At 40.0% G+C, this 27677-nt stretch overlaps 2 protein-coding genes across 2 annotated transcripts in view; one reads left to right on the top strand and one right to left on the bottom strand.

Moving 5' to 3' along the window:
• The window catches only part of LOC136058898 (mediator of RNA polymerase II transcription subunit 1-like), a 32837-nt gene extending 24509 nt beyond the window's left edge, over positions 1-8328 (bottom strand). The window contains exons 1-2 of the mRNA XM_065752681.1: positions 8235-8328; positions 70-633 (exon numbers count right to left, since the gene is read on the bottom strand). Coding sequence (XP_065608753.1) covers positions 70-633; positions 8235-8328 — 658 coding nt within the window. The remainder of the gene's footprint in view (positions 1-69; positions 634-8234) is intronic.
• Positions 628-26937, top strand: RALA (RAS like proto-oncogene A). The gene is made up of 5 exons (XM_065753466.1): positions 628-661; positions 17990-18142; positions 18466-18674; positions 22044-22218; positions 24983-26937. Exons 2-5 carry the CDS (start codon positions 18029-18031, stop codon positions 25103-25105), a joined length of 621 nt encoding a protein of 206 aa, XP_065609538.1. The 5' UTR covers positions 628-661; positions 17990-18028; the 3' UTR covers positions 25106-26937.
• The last annotated feature ends 740 nt before the right edge of the window (positions 26938-27677 follow it).

Below are 27677 nucleotides of genomic sequence, written 5' to 3'. Positions count from 1 at the left end.
GCCTGCACTTGTCCCTTGGGGAAGGATTCCCTTTCCAAGCCAAAAATAAGGGCGAAATCCACCCCAGACCCGCTGCCGCCACAACGCCACCGCGCACCAAGCCACGCCCCCTCGCAGCCGCGGCCACGCCCCCTGCGCGCTCTCCCTCCCGGAAGCCGCTCTCCCCAACGTCCCCACTGACCCGCCCCTTCCCGGAAGCAGGTCCCGCCCGCTGTTCCCCGCCGGCCTCTTCGCCGCATCCCGTCCGGCCCCGCCCCTCGCTTCGCCGCCGGCCGAGCGCGGGGGCGGTGCCTGGGCTCCCCTCGGCGCCCCGCCCGGCCCCGCCCGCGCCACTCGCTCGTCCGGCGAGCTGCTCAGCCGCAGGTGAGCTGGGGGCGGCGAACGGGAACGGGCGAGCCGCGGCTCGGTAGGGGCCGGCGGCCGGCAGCCGGCCCTTAGCAACGGAGTGCGGCGGTCTGGCCTCGCCGCTCTGTCCTCCTGGGCTCGGATGTGGGGAGAGGCCCGGGGGCCCGGCTCCTGTTGCTGCGTGCCGGCGGGTGCCGCCGCCCTGCGGCTCGGGGCGTCGGGGGTTGGCGTGCGAGGGCCGGGCCGAGCGGGTACGGGCAGCGAGGCGTTGCTGAGGGCTGTGGCTTTCTGCGAGACAAAAGGAAAGGGGTGCGGAGTAAGTTCCCGGAATAAAAGCGGCTTTCGGTGCCGCGGAGTTGCTTAGGTAAACGAGGCGGTGTTTGCTTTGGGGGTTTTAGCGGCGATGAAGATGTTAAAGTGGGCCATGTGCGTCCCAGGAGTCACCCGTAGAGGGATGTCTGCATCCGAGCTGTGCGTCTGCTCCGTGGCATCGCTGAGCTGCCCTGACGGAAAGCAGACGTCGCTTCTCAGGCTCGAAATGACCCTAACGCTTTAACCTCTAATTGAAAGGAAGCTTCGCGTTCTGCGTTGCGAGGCATTTCGCAGCCCCAAGTGGGAGCGGTGCATGCCTCTGATGGTGCTCCCGTGTCTGGAGATAATAGGTTATGGAAAGGTCTGCGCAAAAAAAAAAAAAAAGAAAAACAAACCTAGTAGTCATTCCCTTTCGTTTCCACTGGAAGTTACACCAAAAGGAGAGGAGCTCCTGGGAAAGGAGCTGCATGGGCTGGGAGAAGATGCTGGTATTCTCTTAGTTATAATGTACAATTAATAGCAGATATAACCTGACTCTTAATTGAAAATCCAGTTTCTTCTTTTTAGCCTACTTACTCATCTAATAGAGTGTTCCTCTGTATTTAGTTCCTGGGAACTTGGGAGCATTCATAATAAATGGTGAAGATATATGTGAGCTATAGTCTTGCTGTGGGTTTAAACCCTTTCATGCATGCTTGTGATAGTGTTTTTGTTGTTCGTTTTTTTTCGTTCCCCAGTAACCTTCAAGTGATAAAGGTTCCAGGGATTAGCAGCTCTAGTGATGTCTGCCTGGTTTTTCGTTTTTTGTATAGTCCATAAAAGTGAAAGTGTCATGCTCTTGCACAGGATAGTCCCAAAAACCTTCAAAATCCTGCATGAGAAGTCAGCTCTGGGGTTAAATGTGCTGTTATTAAATGGCAGGCTGTGGTCAGGTTTATTTCTCTTAAAACGGTTGTGTTCTTAACCACCACTGAGACATCCCTGCAGATACTTCTTTAAGGGAATGTTCTGTCCATGATGAGCCTTTACTGCTGTTAAATTTGAAGTGCATCTGACTTGGAGGATAAAATTGCTGAAGCAGAGGATGTTCCCACTTAGAACCTGACGTATTCATGTCACTGGTATCAAAGAGTAATGTATGGTGTCTCGTTACGTAAAAAGTTGTTGAGGCAAACATTTCGGCCAATGACCAACAGCATTGTTTTCCCTGCAGCTTCACAACTGAAGGAAAAATAATTATATGAGAAAAAATAATGTAGCTCTTCGATTAGGTTTGTTTGTTTTGCCAACCAGGGAAGTGCTATCGGATACGGTGACCCTGGGAATAAGCTTCTGGTCACATGCATGGTGTGCTCTGACAGGGAGCTGCCCACCCCCTCAGGAGTGCTCACAGCCAAATTCCAGTAAACTTGTAATACCTCCCAGCTACTGAAATTACTTTGCATCTAAATTGCAATGTGTTTTAAGTCAACAAGGCAGTTTGGTATGCTAGTGACAGTATTCTAATTAATATATTGCAACCTGCCCACATCATGCGTTCAATTACAGGATGGCTGTTTTAAGGCTCTTTCCTTTGTAATGAAGCATGGATGTGATGAAGCAAGACGACAGAACAATTGGTATAATTAGTGCAAATCCACTGGACATAATGCGAAATGTTGTATGAATTTCTAAGAAGGGAAGAAATTGTTACATGTTATTAGTCTGCCTGTTGCAGAAAACCAGCTCCAGGTAGTTGCAGAATGTTACTGGTGAAGTCTGCAGAATCTGAAATGTTTAGTCCTTGTGAATGTGCAGAGCTTAGAGTCCGTTAAACTAGGGCAAATCTGGTTTGCAGACAGACTAGGGAATTGTTATATCCTGTTTTGCTTCTTATCACGTTTCCTTAACAAGTGGGAGTTGGAGCGAGCACCTACCAACCAAGGTTTGTTAATGGTCACTGCTGTGTGTCCAGTCTTTTTGGTAGACATGGGTCCCCACATCCAAAAGGTTGGGCATGTAAGTTTGAGTCTTAGGAGCTTTCCATACTGAAATTCCTACCCAAAAAAAGTATGGGATTTAGGGGTGGAAGCACATGGGAAAGAAATGCAGTATAAGCTAAGTAGTTCTGCTGTAGAACCTCTTGATGAGAAAGAAATGATTGCATGCAGGGTGACTTAGTCATTATTGCTGATGTTTTGCTTTGGATTAGTTTGGCGTCATCAACATTCCCAGCACCTCTAGGACAATAGGTGGCTATGCTGTGCTCAAAGGGGAAAGATGGAAAAACAGGTGTGTAGGAGATGTTAGACAATGGAAAGAGGAATTATAATGAAAAACAGTTACTGTAGAGAATTCAAAATAAGCTGTGCTGTAATCAGTTTATAATGGTAATACAAAGGACCCAAGAATGCAAAAAAAGGTAGCACAAACAAGATAGAGTAGATTATATAGTAACTGCAATCGTTGCTTAGTGGAATTGATAGTGCTTATTTTGTGATATTGGCTCCTTAGTTCAAGCAATTACAATATAGATTAAATTCCTACCTGTGCAGCTCATTTAATATATTGTATTTTTTCTCTCTGACAGAAAGTTTATTACCACATCATCGGATGTATTGGTGTGGGAATGCCTGGTGCAGAGTGGCACACACAATTTAATTACAAACTGGCATGTAAACACATTATATGACCGAACAAGTAGTTCTGCAAATTAAAGAAGATGGAGTTTTGCAGAGGAACTTTGTACCTGTTTGTAGTGGGTGGGTAGCAAGGATCTGACATGCCCCGCTATCTGTTTTGCTCTACTCCGCAGTGCTCTTGTCCTCTTCTGTGCCACTGTTAGACTCAGTCTTCAACCATGATTCTTGTCTCCTGCAGTCTGAGAATACTTATGAGTAATGCCCACGTGTAGGCAGGCAGAAACGTTTCCATCAACATTAAGCAGAGTGCGGTAAACATGGAAGTCTTCCAAATGTAGAGCTCTTATTCAGAACAATAAAGGCTATCTACGCACTGTATTGTCCTCTTGCCAGTTCTCCTGTTGAATGAAGCACATCCAGCAGTGCAGAGGGAAGCAAGCTTGTCATTTCAAGCTTGTATCAGTGTAGTCTGGCGTCCAGTGTAGCACAGCATAGCTGTGCTCTTCTGAAAGGGCATTTGGTGTGGAAGATGTTAATTCAAGCCAGACTTTCCCCATGGAATTTATTTCAGGCTTCAAAATGAAACAACCTCTACAGACAGGAAAACATTAGTGAGCAGTGCACTCTGTTGCATTGGAAACACCACTGGCTCATGAAGTGGTGCCATGGAAGATGTTTAAGATGATGGACATGAAGGCTCTACTTAAAGCGTGGGTGGGAGAAACTTATTCTTAACTATGTCAGTATTATTATGGAGGTCAAAGTATGCAAATTTGGGATCTGAATAAATTGGTTACAATGTGGCAGAGCTTTTTTGGTAGGATAGTACTACATTAGAAGTTTTTACACAGCTGACCATTTAACTTAATTCCACTTTTGCTGTATAACATGCAAATGGTGCTTCATTCCAAACCCCAGGTCTCTTGGATTTTAAGAAATAAAGCTTTAAATCACATATTCTAACAGCTAGTTTCTATAAGGTCATAATTTGTACTTAGCAATAGCTTTCTGGAGAGTTCATTGCAGAGCTTCAGTGACTGGTCCTGTGTGGTCACCACCCATGGCTCAGTAGACCTTATTGTATCTTGAAATCTTTTACATTTTTGAAATGATCACTTGTTTTTAAGTGTATAATACATATTCTGATTTTTTTCTTAACTAGCATAATCCACGATGTATTATCAGCGATATGGCACTGATCTTTATGAATTTGACCTGCTAAAGCCTTCTTCTTTCTTCCTGCTCCTGTTGTTTATTTTTTTTTTGCTGATGATCAGGTATGGTGGCTGTGAGCTTCCAACTCATTCATATCCACTGGAATTATGGTATATAATAACACAAAATTAGCTTCGGAGGAAAACACTGCAGTCTGGACTCACTCTTTATATGGTCCTGCATGGTCATTCAGAACTTGAAGAGCAGGTGCTTTTGGGCTAGCTATCAGAAATGGCTTTATTTTAAGCAAGTTCACTCTCTGAAATTATTATAAAAATTATTTGTATTGCAGTGAAAAAAGAAGGCTGCATATGACTGCAGTTGTGAAGTTGTGTGGTCTGCAGTGTTTTGGAGTACCAGAGAAGGAAGATGTGTACAGTGACTCGTTGAGATGCATAAAATGGATTTACTGGATTGTTTTTCCCTGTTAATTGAAGACTGCAGTGAGAACAATAATGGGTTTAAGAAAGCTGCTAGTCTGAATTACTGCTTTGGTCTGTGTCATTACTAATTTAGTTTTAACTATAGTGCGATATAAGGAACCATTTTTAGAACAGTTCATTTATAACTATGGTTGCATTTATTTCAGAAATACTTTAAAATTGCAAAGTTACCTAAATGATTTTTTTTCCAGCTGCAGTGTTCTGTCTGAGAAGGCCTTGTCTTGCAGTTGTGGTTGTGTGGTGGTGGAGCTTGAGCAGGAGCTATTGCTGCCCTTAGGACTTGGCAGAGTTACATTCGAAATCTTAATCCAAGTTATATCTGTCTTCTTGTTTAAATCTTGTTTTGATAGTAACTTGGATCTTAAGTCATGATCTCTGCTATTTACCCTTCTACTACCGCTGTGAAGAAGGAAGAAGCTTGCTTTTAACCTGTCCATCTTTAACATCTCTGTCTTTTTTGAAAGACAGCCTTTGCAGACATTGGTAACCTGTATTTCCTGCATTCAGAGCTGGATGGGTTATGAACTGTAGGTGGGTGATGTTCTGAGACCCATAAGTGATGATGCATTAAGTATTTTACAAGAACCTATGTGTGTAGTACCATGCAACTGGCCTCCTGTCAGCCAGTAACTCTGCATGGGCATATATAGATATAAGCTTCACCAGTGGGTTTATAGCCACAGTTATGCTTTAGAAAATAATTTTGTAGGGCAGTTACTGATCACCAAGATGCTGGTATTTTTTGTTCAGCTACCAGAGATACGGATGTTTTGAAATGAGACAAAAAACCTTGGGAAGCTCCAATTGTTTTGCTTTTAGTGGTGGCTTTCTTTGTTTTGTTTTTGAGAAACTTCTTTACGATGCTGTCTCTCTAAGGGTATTGCTTTGCTAGCCTGTTGACATACTTGGTCTTGCCAGATAATTGTTCATATGGGTGTATGTGGAACTTTTACAGGGGGAAAGCATCTGTGACTGCTTTGTTTTTTTTAATTGAAGATTAACCAGTGTCTGTTTTATCTTTTGTGAACGTTGTGCTTAACAGCTCTTGGAGTCAAAAGGGGTAGAAGAATGAAATTACGCAGTAAAGACATTCTTTATAAGGCATACCAGTTAGAAATGAGGTCATGTGCAGAATCACAGGGTTGTAGGGGTTGGAAGGGACCTCTAGAGATCATGTAGTCCAACCCCCTGCCAAAGCAGCTCCCTAGCCCAGGTTGCACAGGTAGGTGTCCAGGCGGGTCTGGAATGTCTCCAGAGAAGGAGACTCCACCACCTCTCTGTGCAGTTTTGCCTCAGTTTGTGACCATTTCCCCTTGTCCTATTGCCACACGTGCATGTTCTATGCAGCGTGCATAGTTTGAGTTTTACCAGTCTGGAGTATTTTGAAGAACACTGTAAAACTATATTAGTATAAGTGATTCTGTCTGTAGTTTTGGCAAACTTGAAGAAAATCATCTTCTGTTTGATAAATGAAATTAAGGATCGTAATCTTTATTTTGTTCGTTTTTTAACAAAGTTAGGAAAAACTAGTTATTGGAAGTGAAACTGAAGCAGAAACAATTCTGTAACCAAATGCTGGGATTTTTTTTAATAGGAATGTGAGCAGTGAAGTACAACATAGTGCAGTACTGAGATGGCCACAGCTAACTCAATCAGGCTGCTGTAGTTACTCTTGGATTTGTCAGCAATTTGAAGGAAAGATTTTCAGGGAAGCGTTTTTCTCAACAGATTAATGTTCTTCCTGCTTGCTGTTATCTGGCAGCAACAGAAGTGAGTTGTAACAAAGGTAGCTTTTCCAGAATTTATGCAGGATTCAGCCTGTACGTGTATTAAGGAAAAAGGCTGCAGAATTAGATTCTGACTCTGTGTAGACCTGACACTATTAGAAATTACTGCAGCTGAATTGAAAGCATGCAAGTGATCAGCTAGAAGCAAGATGTTCTTTATAAGTCAGCAGTAGTGAAGGTTTTTCAGGCCAGGGGAAATCCTATATTATACTGTGCAATATTGGAAGGATATTAGATCACGTACTTCTCACTGGAATTTAAAAGTTCAAGGAAATACAACTCACACTTTGGCAGTGTTTACTGCAATGTGTGTAGAATTAAATCAATTAAATGTAGGTACCACATTTCACCATAGGTAAACTTTTCTAGTACTTCTCTGGAGAGACTGACCTTGAAAATAAGCTGGATGTGGCCTGTGACCAGTACTAAAATGTCACTGTAGCTTTTATGTTGTGTGGCTGACCAGAGGAAGAGAGAAATGCATGAGACCCACCTAGCGATGTATACCATCTTTACTGCTGTCCTTTCTAAGATTTCTTGAGTTTGGAGCGTGACTGCAAAACTAATTCTACACTAGCACTTCATGTGAAAAGTGGTAGATTGACCTGAATATTTACAGTTTCATAATAAGTTCATGAACCAAAAGCTGTATTTCTAGTGACTGCATGTTTTGTGATGAGTTAAATAGCCATTAAACTGCCATGTGTCATACAACTGGCAAGCATATATTGAACTAAAAAGCAGTTAGTTGCCAGTTGGGTTATTTAAATCTACTGGATGGATTCTTGCTGAGTTGTCAAATAGCAGACCTAATAGTTAAAGAATAAACCATATCTATAATTGGAAGGGATCAGACTCAGTGGTGTTTCAACTTTATGAATGCTGTATTAACATGCAACATCAGGTCTATAACTGCTTGTGTATTTGAATCACCTGCTTGAGAGGTTAATTGCAAGTCCTCGTGTATTTGCAAACCGGTCTCGGTGAGTCACGCGTGTGAAATCCTTCTGCCATGAATAAAACAGAGAAATGATTAGGGTTTTAGGAAGAGTAATCTGCACTGTGTGGAATGTTAACAGGAAGGGGAGAAGTTACTGAACAAAATACGGCTGCAAAATTAACACTTCCACAATACTATCAGAAATGAATATTTACAGGTTTGTAAATGAATGATACAAAATGTGGCCAAGCCATGAAATGATTGAAGTTGCCTATTTTGCCAAGTCAGATTTCACTAATGAAATTTATTCAGTACAGCTGGCTGATTCCTCAGAGGAGTAAAAGGAATCTCTTGAAATGCAAAATCCAATGTGCTCCTTTTTAGTTAGGTTCCATTTGGCTGGTGTGTTTATGCGGTGTGCCTGTGCAGAGGGAGAGCACTTGCCTGTCCTTCTGAAGAGAAATTGGGAACTTTAATGGTACCTGCTTCTGTATGCCTGTTAGTAATGGTCTGTGTTTGGTCCTGTGTGCTTGGCGCTGTTTGTGTTGCAGCCTTTGTTGTGTGTTTGTACCTGCTGGAGCACTTACTCCTGCATCCTCTGTTTCTACACGCCAGTTAGTAAAAAGTGAAGGATTACTTGGTAGAGTATCTTGGTACAAGAGCATGTTATCCAGCTAGGACACAGCCACAAAGAAGAAAGAGGTGTCTGCATCAAACATAGTATTTGAAAGCTTACATTATCCTTTTTGGCCTTAAAAAAAGGCTGTATTGATATCTGTTTTTTCTAGAAAAAGCAGATATCTGAACTTCTGAATAAAGGAGTACTGGATTGTTAACAATGCATGCAATACATATGTTAGGGAACGTGTTGATTTATGGACTTGTTCTAGCAAACCTCTGTTTTTCAAATATGTGTTTTGGAAGCTTTTTTCAGGCTTTATTTAAACGCTTTTCACTTGACAAAGTAAATGCTTGCATTTAAATCCATTGAACACATTTAAAAAAGATATTGAAAGGTAAGTGTACAAGGGCAAAAAGTGCACACTTTGAAATATAACTGGGGGGAAAAAAGCTTTTTTTTAAATAATACTGAACATGCTGTGAGCAACTTCCTGAAGCAGAACTCTTTAACTGCTTTTAAAAGTGAAATGCTGAGGCTCATGCTGCAAATTCTGGCATAGTGCCTTCCATTTTTGCTTCCAGAATAGCTGAAAAGCAGCCTCTCTTTGCAAGTGTGTATGATGCCTGACTTGTCTCAGTCAAAAATCTTTGCTTTTTAACATACTCTTGCACCTGAAACACAGGGTGAAAATATCTCTGGTTAGTATGTCTTGAGCGGCACTAGGTGCACTATGCCCACAAAATATATATCCTTTAGTTGGCCTTCAGTTGTTGATTCTGTTACTAAAATTCATCTGTATAGGCTATGCCTTATCATATTAATCTGAAGGGGGGAAAGGTGTCTTTGTTCTCTATAGAAATGCTGAGTAGAATTTATTATTAGCAGCTGTTCTACATAGCATTTCCCATGACTGAGAATGGACTTCTGTCAAGATACTTAATTATAGGTATTTGGTATGGAAAGCTGTTTCTGTATATGTCCCCCTCTTCAATTTTACCCTTTCCTTCTTCCTTAGTTTTGCTTGTGCTGGAAAATCTAATGCATCATCTTTCCTGGATTAACTTCTGCAAGTTCTCCAACTCTAGCATGGATAGGTGTGACAAACTAGTTAATGAACTAGTTAGTTGGCTGTTCAGTCTTGTACCTTGACTGCTGTTACAATTAATGTTCTTCTTGTGGTAAATGAAATTGTATCAGAACAAATACCTTCTGTTAATACTCTAGATTAAATGTCTACATAGGTGGGTTTGTATTGCCCAGGTAGCCAAGAAGGCTCATGGCCTCCTGGCTTGTATCAGAAGTGATCATCCCCCCTGTACTCAGCACTGGTGAGGCTGCACCTTGAGTGCTGTGTAACTAGTGATAGGGCTGGAGGGAATAGCCTCAAGTTGTGCCAGGGAAGGTTCAAGAAAAAAACAGGAAAAAATTATTCTCTGAAAGAGTGGTAAGGTGCTGGAAAGGGCTCTTTAGGGAGGGTTGAGTCACTGTCCCTGGAGGTGTTCAAGAAACATTTAGATGCAGCCTTAGTGGGGAAATATTGGTTGCAGGTGTATGACTGGACTAGTAGATGATCTTGGAGGTCTTTTCCAGCGCTGATGATTCTATGATTCTGTTCTAAGGGAAGGCAAGGCATTTATATTTCATGTTAAAGCAGTTCTTCAGTGCTGAAAGTTTCAGAAGGCTTAAGTTTCCTCAGTGGCTAGAATAGGGTAACAGCCAGGTAATGAATTAGACTCTGTTGTAAATACGTATTTTACTACAATTACTTCACAATGTAACTTCAGTTGAAGTGTGAAAACAAGTCTGCTCTTGGTTTCTAGGTGCTGTGCTAGAGTCTGCTTTTTTTTCCCTCTGATCTGTGGATCTGTCCAGGTAAACTATCCCAAATGTTCTATGTTAGCCATTACATAATTTATGAAAGGTGAGGAATCTTCAGCAGGTGGTGAATAGCTGAGGAACCTCATAACACTCGCATTTCTGTGATATTGTGTGATGCTTTTCTGTGATATTTGTAGGCTGGAGCTGCTGCAGTCCTTCTTTCTTTGTGTGTGTTTTCTAATGTCACTGGTGCCAGCAAGCTCGTTTAGATCTGTCCGAAAGCCTGTAGAGATTGGGTTTTTGTCCAGACAGACTTCTGTTTGTTTCTCACCTAGCTGTTGCAAATGCCTGTGCTGTCAGAAATGTGAGGTTGGAAATATTAGTGAGATGACAGGCTCAGCTTATAGCAGCGTTGCAGACATGTAGTTGGGTTCACGTGTGTTTTGTCAGCTCTTTATGTGGATGATGATATAGCTTGTTCATTGTCAGTACTCTGGAAGGTTTAAAATTGTAAGACCTCGTGTTCCAGAAAGTTCTGCTGTTCAATTCATCAAGGCTTTTCTGTGCTGTTCCATATAGGTTTCGAGAACTGTTTGTGGAGATGCCTCCTCAGAAATCTACTTGCAGGGTGCCAAGAGGGTTTTTGGAAACCAAGAGCTAAAATTAAGGAATGTAGTATATGAATCTAGTCTCATTGTAGAAGCTGCTGCTTAATTCCCAGCTGTCCCCAGAAGCTGGCACCAGGGTCCGGTGTGAGCCTTGGCTGCAGCAAGGCTGTGAGCTTGGTCACTGCTAGCTTGTAGTTGAGTGGCTTCTTGGAGGGGTCTGGATGCTAGTTAGTGATACCTTAAGAGCATGGTACTGCTGGTATGTGAGAGGCCTCTGTTCTCTGTAGCAGCCCGATACAATTTTTAAAATGGATGAGGCCTCTGTTACTTGATGAGGAGCTGTTGTTGATGAGGTTGACTATTCTGTTTTCAGTGTCTTGAGTATAGTTACAGTTCTAAGTACCCATCTCGGGAAGCTGGGAAATACAGATCTCTTGCCTGAGGACATTTTCTGCTGCTGAGAGATTGATCTGAAGTGAGTTTTCTGTTCTCTACTTTCCTTAGTAGATGTATAGGGACCTTAGTAAGTTTGTTTTGTGGGTGTGGGGGAGATAGGTGCCTTTTATGGTGTGTGTTAGGCAGCTTTGGAAAGAAGGGGAAGATTTAGATTAGACCTGAGGAAACATTTTTTCTCTGAAAGAGTGGTCAGGCACTGGAATGGCCTGCCTAGGGAGGTGGTTGAGGCACCATCCCTAGCACTGTTCAAGAAGCGTTTAGATGAGGTGCTAAGGGATTTGATTTAGTAGTTCAGTGGGTAGGGATGGTGATGGGAGGATGGTTGGACTAGATGATCTTGTAGGTCCTTTCCAACCTAATGAACCTATAAAGGTTCTTACTGAAACTTGAATGTGGTTTGACTGCTTGTTGAAGTCATGGGAAAACAAATCTCAATTCCCAGTTTGTGTCAAAGGATTATTTTCAGGAGAAAGGACTTAACTGTGACAGTATTTCTATGTTGTTCTGATTTGCAGGTTCAGAATACCTGTTCTTTTGTCTAATGAAGCTAGTAATTTCCAAGGTTTGATGGAAAAATGTGATTACCTCTTTCTTTAAGCTGCTACTAGGAGTTTAAAGTGATGATTTTTGAAACATTTGTTCTACTTTAATACAATACTGCTGTTACTTTGTGCTGAGCTTGACAGATGTTGTATGTTTAAACAGCAATAAAAAACAAATCAAACTTGAGACATGGGGTGTTGCTTATTAGAGTAATGCTGATCTAACCTAAAAAGACTCCTCACTCTCCAGTTCTTTAAACAGCTGGCATTGTGCTGCATCCTCATGCATCTTGTCTGTTCCTAGGTCATGGGATATTTCTGCTGATCTGGTTTGAATATTGTAATTGCAACCAGCTGTTGGGAGGGATGACTGACTAGGCTCCGTTTGCCTGGATTTGCCTCTTTCCTTTTCCAGGAACATTTCTGTTGCAGGAATATCTCAGTCATTCCTGAGTTGTCTTCCAGATAATCTGCGTCTGTTATGCTAGTTTGCGCTGATCATTTTTGACCCATGCATTCTGTAGCATTGTTTTCCTATTGTTAACCAAACTGAAGCTGCTGGACTCAAAAAGAAATGAAGTAACTGGATGAAACCGTGATATTTTAGTAATAAATAAGACTATATATATATTAATATATCTCTTCGTGGTCACTGGGGAAATGAAATGGATTCACTGTCTGTTATTATTTTTTTTTTAATCCTTGTTTTCAGGAGTCTGAGGAAAAATCAGAAACTTTTATCACCTGTAAGACATATGAAACCATGTGAGTCACTTTGCAGAATTTGAGAAACTGTACCATATTAAAATTTACTTTTGGACTGTGGAGTTCCTGTTTTCATGTTAGAATGAAATAGAGAAGTTATTGCTAATGTTTTTGGATTTGATAGTTTATACTAAGGTTAAGGTACATAATAGTATAGATCTCAGTTTAAAAAAGAAATGTTAGTTGTTCAGAAGATTGTGTGTTTCCATTATTATTGTTCAGTAAGCAATTGGTAGAATATTTTGCCTTTCTGGCGGTATTCCAATCAAAGCATACTTATTATAGTTCTTAATGTCATGCCCATAGCTCATGTATTTCAGTGAAAAATCACTCGTATTCCTCTAAATTTATCAAATTCTGAGTGAGTTATAAAACAATAAAATCATGTGCTGTGATGTGTAAGCTACCAGTTGTAATTGCTGCTTTCTGAGTCCTGAGGGAAGAAAGTTGCTCATCATAGAAGTGAGTGGGTAATGAGGTTAATGTTACCATCTTACAAATCTTTACATAACTTTCCTTTAAGAAAGAGAACAGAAGCAAAGGAATTGGAGTTCAGTTTTGATGTCATAGCATTATGAAGGCTATAAAAACACTAATAAGAAGAAACTGTTTTGTAATTGAAGAAAGGCACCACTATCTCTTCTTATGAAGTAGAATCCACTACGCTAACTGTACCGATTATCTTTCAACACAAAGCTGTGTTTAACTAGTCTCCTTCACGCAAATGCCTGCAGCAGATGAAAGTTCTCCTGTTAAGAACAACTGCATTTTCACAAAGCCTGCATTCAGCCTTATGTATAGCACTGCAGAAAATGCCAGTTGAATTCGTGCCTGTGATGACGTGACTTAGTGTAATGTTTCTCCTTCCCTGATCTGCTCTCATTGAGATTGCATTTATGAGACTCTAGAGGGATGAAAATGGACAGAGTAACTTCTTGACCCCTTTTAGTCAGTTTTCCTTAAAAATAAGGCTGTCTTACCATATGATCTGTTCTTCCTTAATTTTCTAGGTTGTTGGCCAATGTCAGGCACATTCTGACTGGAGTAGGTGCCTTGGATCTGATTGTTCTCTAAGTTGGCTGAGTATTTGCTGCTAGCTAAAGAGACATCTCTATCAGTGCTCCTTCTGAAGGAAAAGATGCAGTGTGAGCTGGACATCCATTGCTATGTTTGAGCTGGTATACAGTTGGCCATGTTTGCACATCTGTAAGAATGCTTTGATAAATTGTTTTGGAGCATGTTATTCTCTAAGAAGTAATATCCAAAGAGAATCTGAGAAATTGGATGAGAAAGACACTTGCAGTAGAAAGATCAGAAATTACCACTTCATTAGTTTTCCCTGTCACAAATTTGCAGAGATATCTGACCATAAGACATCGTCCCTGGAGATGAAAACCTGATCATCCTACTTGCTCTTGTGATCTGGATAGCTACTCCATGCTTCGAGGCTTTATACAGGAGTTAACATGATACAAACATGCCTAGCCTCCTTGTCCAAGCCCCTCTACAGGAACACTCTCCTTTTGTTCCTCAGGTGGGTGGAGCTGAATGCCATGTTTAAATCTAGTGGGTGCACGGTGTTTCTTGAACAGAGGGCCCACTGTTCAAGGCGTCCAGCTCTGGGAGAGATGGTATTACTACAGGTAGATGATAGTCACTTGAGAGAGCTAGTAATTTTACACATCCAACTACAAGTTCATCTCACTCCTTAAAAGTTATCTTAAGTTGCTTTCCTCCCTACTCTTCATCCTCTTGAGTAGATCTGTACAGCTGGACCCTAGCTGTGGCTGATGCTGACAGGAATTCTAGTTGGTTCTCCCACAGTTCCTCTGATGTAATCTAAGTACACCCTAATCTGGCTCTACATAAATGATCTTGGCACCAGCTGGAAGCCTGCCATTAGATGGAGCACAGAACTGGAGGGAGAGCTTATCAGCATGCAGGTAATGAGCAGCTGTAGGGGTTTGCAGAACTGCTTACTTTGGCTGAACAGCCACTGGGATGCATTTGTGCGTTGCTTTGCTCAAACGTGTTGTAAAGGGCAGTTTCCTAGGAGCTTATCAGCAGCGTAGGTGAGGAGAGATCCATAGCATGGTGGTTAGACAGCTCTTGCCCTTTGACTGAATGTATGGGAGTACGTTGTTGAGCCAGTTAAGCTTTCACTTCTCTTATGACTTGTTAGACTGCACAAAGAACTGTTAAAAATAAATGCTGGTATATCTCATCAGCTTTATTGCTGGGGTGGGGATTACCAGTGGGTGTGGTGAAAAGCTGACCTTTATCAATGTATAACAGCTTCTGACAACACCCTACTTGTGAGCTCCTCTGTGGAGTTCTACTGCGGGGTGAGCCTGTTTGTCTTTGGAGCTCAAAATAGTTTTGTATTGTTGAGATGGAGAAAACAAATCTCAGTACAACAAAATATGAAAGTGTACTTTTTTGAGCTATGCACAACAGGGTTCTTGCCACACACTCTGCCAATTTTGTCATAAAGTAGGACAATTAAGAAAACAGATACGAACAAAACTTTTTTTTTAATGAATGCAAAATAAGGCTATTTGAATTAAGGATAGGGAAATTTGCTTCGTATGAAACACCCTGCATACTGTATAGTTAGCATTGTAACCTGTGTTCTGCTTTGCTTTAAAAAGCATTTATTTATTTGCTTTTTAATTTAATTTTTAAATTTAATGCTTTACATTGCTTTATTTGCTGTGAGGCAATCTCTCTGGATTGGACATCACTTGCACAGAATCTTGCTCAGTTTTTAGTCTATTTCTTGGTCTTTTCTTCTTTTCCATTCAGCAAGCCTGAATTTGGCAGGCCTTCTATGTTTGTTGGGTTGTGAAGAACTTGAAAGCAAACTGAGCTCACTGAGCCTCTTCCCACTACAAAGTGGGGCAGAGTATTGGTGACAAGCTTATCTTTCAGATTTTAGATGTAGTAGCACGAAGTTTTGCTGTCTTCAGTATCTTACTGGAATGCTGTTCACTGATGCTTATTGATGTCTTGATGACTCAGGATCCTGCTTTGACTGGTCGGGTTGGATTTTTTTAATCCTGAGCTTTTCTTTGACTCTTACGCTTTTCTTGAAAAGATGTTATCAGGGCTTCTGAAAGTGATTGCCTCACAAAAGATCTTAACATTTAGTGGAAAGGAGCATCTTCACTAACTTGGCTGTTTATAAGGATCTTTATGTTTCGGAATGAGCTTGTCAGCTGGACAAAGAACAAGAATTGGCAGCTTATTGTATGCTGGAATCCTACTAGCTGAATTGGAACTTCTGGTAGAATAGCTGTATTTCCATTGATCAGTCTACCTAAAGATTATAGGTTAATTTACAACAAGTGTTGGAGTGAAACATGACTCTTACGTATTTGAGCAAATTGCAGTATTGATTTTGCTGAAACATCTGACAGCGGTCCTGCTGAATTCATTTGAATTTCCTGCAGTATCAATGCTCTTGTAGAAGAATACTCTGCTTTGTTGCTCAGAAAAAATAGTGTGGCTGTGCCTATGTATCCTGGTGCTTCAGTATTTGTGCATCCAGGAGTATTTATTGTAGTGTAAACTTGTCAGAATTAGCTGTTGTTGCTTGACGATTGGAATCCAGAGGAATGCTTCTGTGTATGAAATACATACTCCAAAAATGTAAGCATGACTTTCAGTGTACATTCTTTTCTCTTTGGAGAAAAATGCAAGAGCAAAACCATATGGAGTAGTTCAAAATGTGGCACAGTAGGTTGCAAACATACGCAGCTTGGAGTTATTTTCATGTTCTCATACTCCCTCTTGAGTTAAAAGAAAGCAGCAGTTCTTCTGGGTTCTTCAAAACCCAGATTTGTTTTGTTCTCGTGCTCCTGTTTTGTTTCCTTCGTTGAAAATGTAACATAGCATTAGTTATGTTTCTCTGCTACGTGTCTGTAATTAGTGCAGCAGCTTACTCGTGCTCGTTTCACTTAGGTAACCTTTTGGGAAGAAACCGTCTTAGCCACTTAATGTTCAGTTGCATTTTCAGAGTTCTTTGACAGCATAATAGGTAGTGTTATCATTGTGATCCACAGTTCTTCATGTAGATTTTTTCCTTTTATATTTATTTTTTTAACACCTGGAAGGATTGATTCAATCTTCAGTGAAGTTTCAGTCAGCATGCTTTTATACATAAGTGCCTCGCTGCTAACAAAAGCATGTTCTCAGCTAGGGATTTTGGCATACGTTTTAAGAAAATTGTTGTTCTTGATGTTCCAATGGTTTAAATTGGACACAACGATGATTCACAATGCAGGAGAATATAATTTTAGTGTGAGATTGTCAGAAGATCATGATGAGCAAAGGTATCCTGCTACTGTGCTGTATTATTATCTCATAGTTCTGTATGTAACCAAACTGTGTTGTCATGTGAATTTTCTGAGCTTTCTCATAAACCCAAGTTATATTTCGTTCTTAGGGCTGTTGTAGTTGTCTTCTCACATCCTCTGTAATGTAGAAGCCATTTTGCATTTTGGACATTAGAGGTTTTGACCTTAATCCAGAATCCAGGGGATTCTGGAGAGAATTTAAGCATTCTTGTAAATCTGTGCTGTGACTTTCCTGTGTGTTTAGGACAAGATGTTCTGTCTTCCTTTAAACACAAATACAGTAAAAATACTACTGGGATAGGTAAGGAATGAAAGGAAGGAAGGTGTAGGATGAGAGCAGCTGGGGTTCTGCAAAAAAAAAAAAAAAAAGGGATTAAAAAAAATAATGGGATTGTTTTTTTGTTTTTGTACACATGCACATCAGAGTGTGTGTGAATGAAGTGTCGCAGAGCCCTTTGATATTGTTGATGTGCAGAGATCTGTGTTTGACCAAGCAGCTGTGGGACTAGCACAACTGTTCTAGTACACTGGGTAACTGTGTCTGTAGTCTACAAAGACAAGCTGAATCTTTTCACTCTACCTAAACTAGATTATTCTTCCAGTTCCTGATTGACCTGCTGAAACCAGTTATTTTTAGGATTTAAATGACACGCTTTCCTGGTTTTCTCTGAAAAAGTACACTAACCAATCCTTGTTGATGCTACTGTTGTATTAGTGCCTGCTATTTAAGCTGGAAAATCCTTCAAATGCCTGTTGTTTTTTTTCCCTGCAGCTGTCATATGTCATGCTTTCTTGTGTTGACTCACTGTGGTTTCCTTTTTTCAATTCTTGCTAGTTAAATGAACAAGAATTCCTGACAAATGCTATGGCTCTAAAAGAAAGCATTACGTACCAAAATGTAAATCTTTTCCCCTAATTGTTGTTGGTTACTGTGAACCTGCTTTCTTAGCTCATAGCATGAAAAAACAACAACAAAAATAGAAAGATGAGCTTGTTACAGTCTGTGGAATGATTTTCAGAAAAAAATGTTTTTCAGTGAAAGTAACAGAACTGAAATCTAAGTCCTCAGATACACAGGGGTTTGAAATGAATGTGTTTTAAACAGTGCATGTAGGAGGGAGAAAAGAAAACTTACAAAGCCGTATATTTTCTTCTAGGTTTTCATTTTATACTTGTGAATTTTCTACAATCCAAAGATGGCAGCAAATAAGCCCAAAGGGCAGAATTCACTGGCTTTACACAAAGTCATCATGGTGGGCAGTGGTGGTGTGGGAAAATCTGCTTTAACACTACAGTTTATGTATGATGAGGTAAGATTGTACACTATAAATTATCTCATGTGATGTCCGCTATGTAGTGTTTCTTAAGCATTAATTGGTACAGTTATTTTCTGAAAAGATCTAAATGAGTGTGGTGTACAAATGTCAACCTAGTTTACTGGGAGGTGTCCCTGCCCTCAGCATGGGCATTGGAACTGGATGGGGTTTAATGATTTATATAATGTAGCCTAAATACATAGGCTTATTTCTTTATTCTTGTAACGATATGAAATGATTGTTATATCCTTAGATTAAAATAGATGCATTTGCTCTGTACAGACCTGGCTTTCAAACAGTAGAATTTTTGTTTCTAGTTTGTAGAAGATTATGAGCCCACCAAAGCAGACAGCTACAGGAAAAAGGTGGTTTTGGATGGGGAAGAAGTCCAAATTGATATATTGGACACAGCAGGGCAGGAAGACTATGCTGCAATTAGAGACAACTACTTCCGAAGTGGAGAAGGTTTTCTTTGCGTTTTCTCTATTACAGAGTTGGAATCATTTGCAGCTACTGCAGATTTCAGGTAGGTTACAAGGCAAGTCGTTAATTTAATTATAGTGAGGTTCTTACTTATTTACTTATTTTGTAATATATCATCGATAGTCCAGAATAGATGACTGTAGTCACGTTGCTTTGAATAGGTGCCTAACCATGTTATCTTTGTACCACTTCAGATATGTTTGCTGCTCTGTTTCTGAATTCCAAAGAGGTTATTGCAGCAGAACAGACGCATAGTAACATTCAGAAGGCTGCTGCCATTTGTAGATCAGTGTTGCTTCACATTTACACTACAGTGCAAAGAATCATATTCGTGAATATGCGGCCTTTCCAGTGCTGAGTAGACTGACAGCCACCTCCCTAATCCTGCTGACTACACTATTTGTTACAAGTCAGGTTGACACTGCTTCTTGGCCACCTGGGCACACTACACTGCTGGTTCATGTTCAGCCAGCCCATGCAGCTTGCCAGCTGCTCTGCCTCAAGCCTGTAGCAATGCACAGGATTACTGTAACTGAAATGCGGGGCTTGGCACTTGGTCTTTTGGATCTCATACAATTGGCCTGAGCTCATCCAGACACCTCTGTAAAGCCTTCCTGCTCTCAGGAAGATTGGCACTTCCTCCCCATTTGATATCATCTGCAAACTTACTGAGGGTACGTTCTATCCCCTTGTCCACATTGTCAATAAAGATATTAAACAAGGCTGGCCCCAGTACTGGCTGCTTTGGAACAACTCTTGTGAGCAGTTTCCAGTTGGATCGAGCTCCATTCATAGAATCAAAGGGTTGGAAGGGACCTCAAGAGATCATTGAGTCCAACCCCCATCATCACCATTTTCTGGGCCCAGCCCTCCAGCCCAGCCACCAAAGAGTGTACTTAAGTCATGGGCTGCCAGCTTCTGCAGGAGGGTACTGTGGGAGGCAGAGTCAAAGGCTTTACTAAAACCTGGATAGATCACATCCACAGCCTCTCCCTCAGCAACAAGGTGTGGATGGGGATTTAACAGGCTAGTTTTTGGGTTTTTTTTTTATTTTTTTAAGATGTTTTTCAAGCATACAAGGTATTAAAACCCTTGTAATGGTAGGAGATTTAGACAGCATTGTATTACAGGTGTTTAATTTTGCTTGAGAGCCTATTTAAAATACTCACCTCCACATGCATCTATAAAGAAAAATATCTTATTGCTATATAATATATTCAGCAAAAAAAAAAAAAAGACACCGCTCCCCAAAAATTCTAGCAGGTCAGCGTTAAGCAAAATAGGAGGGAGATGATATAAAAGGAAATGATCTGCATCCCATTGAAATAAACATTATCTTAGAGATGCTATCATAGCTCAGGTTAATTAGTACTAAGTATAGAATACATTTAAAATCTTCTCTAAGGGCAGAGGAGGAGTTATGGAGAGGGGAGAAAGCAAGCTTGTCCCCTTCTGGTGTGTTCTTTTATTTAGTTTTCAGTATATAAGTATATGTATTTGTATTTTTAAAGAGAGGGGGAGAGAGAGGAGCCCGGGGGCTTATACTCGTTATGGCAGTCCTGGAGGGCTGGTTAATATGACTGAGTTCTGTAGTGCAAAATGGCCTCTTCATAGGTCTTCTTCCATCTTCTGTGGACTTAGAAAAAGTCCCACTTTTTAACCAAGGGTGAGTGTTGACAATATATATGCTGAAACAGGAAAAAATGGAAGAGAGAGATCTCTTTGATAAAGGGATTAAAACTGCCCAGTACAACTCTTAAAGTGCCTTTCAAGTTGCATTTGAAACTTCTGAAGCTGAAGTGCTAAAATGGGCCTCCTAAAAATGGTATTCTTTCTGCTCCGTGAGAAAAATACTCTGTATCTCCTGAAAGATACAGTTAAAATACCTTTGGCATTGTTAAGCGGCCTGAGATAATACCTCTGAAGAGACAGATGCAAAGGAAAATGACAAGAAGAATTTGGACATTGTAGTGGTTCTGCTGGAATGGCAGGAGAGCTGTTTGCTACTTCTTAGTATCTTCAGCAGGTTTCCCAGCAGGCTCTGCAATACCATCATTCTTTAAGAATTTTTTTTTTCCAATAGGAAGCAGATCTGCAAAGACTAAATTTTTAAATATCTGAAAGGCAATTTGGTAAAGTGAGCTCTTGCTTTGGGTAGAATTGATGTAGCTCTAGAGAACTTTACACTTCAAGCTGGTATGTCTAGTTTTTTAGCTACAAGTCATAGTTTAACAGATACTGTTGTTGCTGCACTGAATTCTCATATTTCCACTCATCCTAATCTGCTGGCTATTCAAACTATGAGATATCTTCAGGCACAGTTGCAACACGTGCTCTATTTAGCAGGGAGGGGAGGAATGTTGTTTAAATTACATCAGAGTGATGAATGTGATGTTACATGCTGCCTCCAATACGGATTTATTGATTTTATATTAAAAAAAAAACAACCTAACTCAACAAGACTAGATGCTACAAAGAGCAAAATATCTCAACAGCAGCAGGGGGATTCAGATGTATACCAAATCAAAGGATAGGTACAGAATCAGTTAACTCTTTACAATTTCTTTATGTTCTGCGTAAAATCTTCCAATAGGCCTCACCTCAGCCAGAAAAGGGAATGAGGTTCTTTGTGCTTTTTATTGATCTTTCAGAAACTGGTCCACGATGAAGGGCTAAATTTCACTGCTAACTTTTACTCCTTTCTGAGACAAAAGAGAGAATGCTTGCCTTCCAGGAGCAGTGTTGTTCAGATTGATGTACCAAAGCATTTGTAGTACTTAGTTTTGTTTATAAATTTAAACTTTTCCTCATAGTGGTTCAAACTGTCCTTAAAAATCTGATCTGCAACTCGTTATCCTTACACTGGCTTGTAACTGAATTAAGATCTCTGTGAGGACTGAATGTAAGTGACTTCAGAAAGATTCCTGAAAGGACGAGATTTTTCTCCTTTAAGCTGTATAAGATTACTACCTAAGTAGGCAACTTAATCAGCTTTAAAAGTAGTGGCACATGCATTTTGTTAGGAAAAAAAGTCAAATGTAAGGATGTAGTCTGGGTAGGTTAAAAAATGTGGTTGCAAGAAGCAACATAAAGACAGAGAAATACTCTCTAGAAATACTCTCCTCTTACTCTTTAGTAAGAGGAAAACTTTGTTAAATTCTCACCTGTTCTACTCTGTTTAATTTGTTACTGATTCATCTTCTTCCTTCCTGGAAGACTAATTGTCTTGGTTTCATTCTGTATAATGTCATAATAAGGTGTAAGATTTTGCTGTTATGTAAGCTTCATAAAAGGAATAAGTGAGCATAAAAGGAATAGGATGGAAGAGTGTTTAGTTCGCAGTCTTATTTTTTTTGTGTTCTAAGAATAGTACTCCATAAAATACGTCATGTATTTTTTTCTTTTTCTCTAGGGAGCAGATCTTAAGAGTAAAAGAAGATGAGAACGTTCCTTTTTTGCTAGTAGGTAACAAGTCAGATTTGGAAGATAAAAGGCAAGTTTCTATAGAAGAAGCAAAAAACAGGGCTGATCAGTGGAATGTTAACTATGTGGAAACTTCTGCAAAAACACGAGCCAATGTTGACAAGGTAATAACTCACCTCATAACTCACCTAATAATACAAAGAATCTCTTGTCAGTTTTTACTTTATACTTGTCTTCCCTGGTTCATTGTTTATATGTTAAAGTTAATTTATCCTTTTTTTTTTTTGGGGGGGGGGTGGATCTCAAAACAAATGCTTTTCTCCTGTAGCTTGTGATGAATGCATTACTAAGTTGCTTAATGTAAAACAGTGAAAATCCGTTGGATGTAGCAAGTTTATCACATCCTAAACTGTGATGAGTTAAGTCACTAGACAAGACCTTTTATTGTTAAAAAGTTCCTGAGGCAGTTATGTTGGTGTAGCCTTGTGTTTTCTATAACTAGAATATAAACTGCTTCTAGACAGTTAGAATGCTGTCTGAGGAGTAAAGTGTGATAGGAAACTAAGGGAGATATTAGAATCCTGTCTACCCTCATCTAACCACATGCCTGTGTGTTGTTTAGATGAAGAGTGGATTTGCCCTTTTAAGTTTGAAATGGCCCAGAAGTGCCTCATGAGTTTTCTAAGATAAAGCCTGGTTCAGAAGGTCATAATGAATCACAAAGAATATCTGTCTCTAAGACAATAAATTACTGATTAGTTGTATTTCCCTTACATATTGAGAAGGCAGGACTTCTTGAAACACAGAATTTGGAATAAGTCACAGCCTTGAAGACTGAAAAGGCAGTAAGTGTCTGGCAGAAAAAGTCAGAAGCTTGTTTTAAAGTGCTTATTTTTTCTTTCAGACCTCTTAATAGACTTGATCACACAGAATTTTTCTAATGTAAATGCTTACATATGAGTAGATGAAGCAAAACAGTAATAGGAGTAGTGTTTCGCAATAACTTTATTGTCATCTGTCAATTGTCATTGCGAAGAAGTGGATTGTTCAGCGCTTCAGTAAAAATGTCATGCTGTTTTGCAGGGAACATTAAGACAGTTAAATGCAGCACAACTCAGTTGCTTTTAGTTTTGGTGCATAGTTGCAGTTAACATCCACCTATTTCAAACATGCAGAAATCTGAGGTGGTCTAAATCTGCTTCATCATCCTGCAGCAACAGAGGAAAATAGTAAATATTTTTAATATATATAATCAGTAGCTTTTGTGTGCATGTGGTAGGCTACTACAGAGCTCAAAGCTTCTTCTTGGAACAGATGGCATTATGTATCAAGATTAATATGTATTATACAGAATTCAGATTTGACAATCCATTAATTAGAGTCAAAGTTCTTTGAGGAACCTCAAAGAGCGTGTAGTTCCAACCCCCTTCCTGTAGAAAGGTTTCTCAGCCACTATATCAGGCTCTGGATCAGGCTGCCTACACAGCCTGGCCTTGAACACCTTCAGGGATTGGACATTTGCAACTTTTCTGGGCATCCTGTTCCAGCACCTCATCACACTCTAGGTAAAATATTTCCTGCTGATACCTAATCTAAATCTCCCCTGTCTTGGTTTAAAACAGTTCTTCCTGATTCTATGATTCCTTGTCCTATTGCTCTCTACCCATGTAGAAAGTTGATTGCCTTTCTATTTATTATATCCTTTTAAGTATCAAAAGGCCATAGTGAGGTCTCCCTTGATCCTTCTCTAGGCTGAATAAGCCTAGCTTCTTTAACCTTTCTTCCTCAAATTGATGCTCCAGCCCTTTGATCATCTTCATGGCCTTCCTCTGGACCCGTTTCAAAATGTCCACGTCTTTCTTGAGCTGGGGGTCCTGGACCTGGATGTGGTACTCAAGACAGGGTTTCACAAGGGCAGAGTAGGAAAGCACCCTTACCCTGCTGGTCATCCCTCTTTGATACAGCCCAGGGTGCTGTTGGCCATCTGTTCCACGAGCACACACTGGCTTATGTTCTTTATCTACCAGAACCCTTAAGTCTTTATCAGCAGGGCTGCTCTCAGGTAGGTTTTTTTTTTTTGGCCCTAGTGAATGCCAGGTATTAGTTACATGTTTTCTTAAAGCATCTGAAGTTATGGGATGTATTATGTGAACTTAAGTTAGTAAAAAAAAAAAAAAATTGCTTTTCTAAATTCCAAAAGGGCGGGTTTGGGTTTCCGCTCACTTTGGTAATAATGGTAAGCAAATGACCACTTTGTCATGGTAGGTTGCATATCCCAGATACCGTGGCACAATGCCAAGGCTTAAGCAAGCTGACAATTGCAGCATACCATTAATACAGATTTAAGTAAGAGGAAGCGACTTAGCCATCTAGAATCCTGAAGGCAGTTGTATTTCTTGATGTAAGCACATAGTTGCATTGGTTTTACTCATATCCTGTGTAATGAAAGTTTATGCTTTTGCTGCAGTCATCATGAGATCAGTGTAATTGCAGATAAAAATACCTACTGTGTTCTTAGGAGAGTTTTTCAGTCCTGGCACTGTCTGTGTTGCATAGAAATGGATCAGCGTCCCCGGACAGATCAGGAGGGAAGTCTTCTTGGCAGAGAAGTTTTAGAACTGTCCAAATGATCTGCTACAATAAAATCCCAGATAGTGGTACGAGTCTTGCTTTAATTCTGATAGGATTCATAAGCAAACACTGAAGCCAGTTGAACTTACAGGTACCTTGAAAGAAGCAGGTTTGCATCACATGGGATTGGCCTCGAACATCAGTGACAGATTTGTTGGATTAGTATTTCTTTGCTCAAACTGATTTTGTGTAATTGATTTTATTGTAGCCTCCGGAAGTAGATGTCATCGGTGATAACTTGAATTAACTCAAAGGTGTGAGAGTGTTTTGGCATTCACGTTCTTCCATCTTTTCCAGGTGTTTTTTGATTTGATGAGAGAAATTAGAGCAAGAAAAATGGAAGACAGCAAAGAGAAGAATGGGAAGAAGAAAAGAAAAAGCCTAGCTAAGAGGATCAGAGAAAGATGTTGCATTTTATAATCAAAGCCCTGAGTTTCTTTCCTACCTTGACCATACTAATAAAAAACCATAATTTATAAGCATGCCATTGAAGGCTCAAGTGACTGAAATTACTCTTAACGTGTTGGAAATTGTAATGTACCACTAAAAGCATGAATTGGAGCTGCACTGAAAGTCAAATTCACTGAAAAAGATTGATGTGGCTTCAAGAGAAGCAAACCATTTCATAATCGCCTACCTTCTCACATTTCTTCTGAATGTAGTGTTTCATGGGAAGTCTTTTCTTTATTAGTAAATGGGGGGGGGAATATTACTTTGGTGGTTTCTTGTAAAGCATACTTTTTTATCATTGATAATTGTCACTTCGTCTTGTCTTTTGTTGCCTTGAAAATTGCAGTTGTGAACGTGATACCTAACAAAGCGGAATACAGTTGTTTTGCCATGGAGTTAATGCAAATTAGGAAAGAGCAATGTCTACGCGAACACTTATGCTGAGGGAAATTATATGTGGTTCCGCATTACCTGATTAACCTAGAGGAGTGATGTAATCTTTTACATTGAAACATTTGAATATGCCTTAATTTTAAAACCTAAACATAGCAGGTTGCTTAGTCAAGGGTGTATTTTCAACTTGTTGCATGGAAGCTTTCCCTGTGCATCAGTGCGAGTCTGCCCTCTCTGTAGAGTGCAGTTACACGAATGATCTCGCTAACTAGCTGTCTGCTAGCAGTGTCTGTTCTTTAAATGTGTGCCATACCATGGTTTTGTGAATAATACAGAGCATATTCAGTCATCTGTAGCTTGGTGAACTATATGGTATCTTATAGCTAAAAGGTCAGAATACGTGTAAGATGGAAGTCAGAAGGCTACGGCACATCCGAGCCCAGAATGGTTGCTTAAAACTTAACGTACTGATACCTTGAAGCTTCCTTTTGCAAGTAGTTCTTTGTCTAGATGTTCCTTGGGTTTTAACTCCCTGGAGTAGGGTGGAGTGGAGCTGATTCAGTAGTGCTACTGTATTTTGAGTTAAGATGTCTGGGAAATTCCAGTGTCATTGGTTAATTTCTTTTGTGTTCCTTAATACTCAGCTGCAGGAACGCGGTGTGTTATGCTGAAGCTCATTGCAGGTTTTGTACTGTTTAGTCTACTTTATGTTGATTTTCAAATGGGGAACATTGTAGCTACTTTTTCTAGTTAATGTTGATATTAAACAATCAAAGATGCTTTTGCAATACAGAAACATTTACTGTGGACATCCAAAATCCCCAAACAAAATGTACTGCCTCAGTTGCTTCAGAATAGCAGGAATACTTGCACATGGTGAGCGTGCTGCATCTTAACTAAAAATGTACCAGAACGTTTGAGGGTTTTGGACTCCTCTGGGGTAAGATGGGCTAGATCAATTCCACGAACTGTTACACTTTTTATACATGTGTAAGCCTATAACTGACAAATTAAAATGTGCTCAAGCAAACTAGGTAACAGATATTTAACTTTCATGCTAACAGACGTTTTAGGGACTCAAGTCTTAGAAGTTATATTTGTCATGTTAAATATTTATCAGTAGGAATTTTGTATGTGCGTTAGTAGACTGCCAAGTGCAGAATTAAAGTTACTCATGTAACTATGGCAAATGAGCCAGACATCATCATCCTGTGTACTCATTTTGGTCTATGTAGCCGGGGAGTCTAACCACTAACATTGTGACTTTGCTTTAGAATCTGTATGCTGGGAGCTGAGGTGTTATGAAGCCACAAGACATACGAAACATGTCTTGGCTGATGCCTTACCCTGTCCTTTTATTTGCTATTTGAGCCATTGAAAGATGAATAAACTTCCACTTTTTTTAAATACTTGTGCATTGTTAATTGGTGACTGTAGTATGTGTTATGTTACTTTGCTATAGTTGAGACCAGTTGTCAAGCAGCTAAACTGAAGTATTCCAGAGGTCTTTTAAGTGTATGTGAACAAAACAAAACTATAGATTAAATTTAACTATTCTGATAAAAAAATATACTTTGTGGTAGCTGAGACTGTGCATGTGCTACCTTTTATCCAGTGCTAATTGATCCCTGTGTGCTATACTAAGGAATATCAGAAAGCAGACAGACAAGATTGAGGTAAGTGTGTTCCAGAAGCACTTTTCCATAAGAATGGAAAGTGAGTTCATTTGTTTTGCTGGGTTTATTTTATTTTATTTTAATTTTTTTAAATTTAATTTAATTTGTTATTTGCTTTCTTCTTTAAAGGAAAGCCTGTATAAGTCTAAGACAAAAAAAAAAAAAAAAAAAAAAAAGTGCTTCTGAGGCTGTGTCTCCTTGTAGGATGTTCTGGGAGAATGTAAATTTACTTTTCCAGGTTGCAGGGAGATTAATTTGAACTTTGTGTATAGGATTTTGATACATCCTGGGAGAGTCATCCAATATGAGATCCATTTGCATCATTAATTCATGCTTTAGCCTACTTCTGTGCCTGAAACTGCTAGGTTTACCTGCTTAAAGTGCTGCTTTGTCTGTAAGCGTTTGTCCTCCCAATTCTCCTCCAAGAAGTTGGAGATGCTTTCTTGCACTGGCGGGGTTAAAGCCTTCTTTGG

Source organism: Cyrtonyx montezumae, unplaced genomic scaffold, assembly GCF_038088225.1.
Source record: "Cyrtonyx montezumae isolate F1298 unplaced genomic scaffold, pur_monq_1.0 scaffold_8, whole genome shotgun sequence".
In the NCBI taxonomy this organism is placed as follows: Eukaryota; Metazoa; Chordata; class Aves; order Galliformes; family Odontophoridae; genus Cyrtonyx; species Cyrtonyx montezumae.
This window is presented reverse-complemented; position numbering and strand designations above follow the sequence as displayed.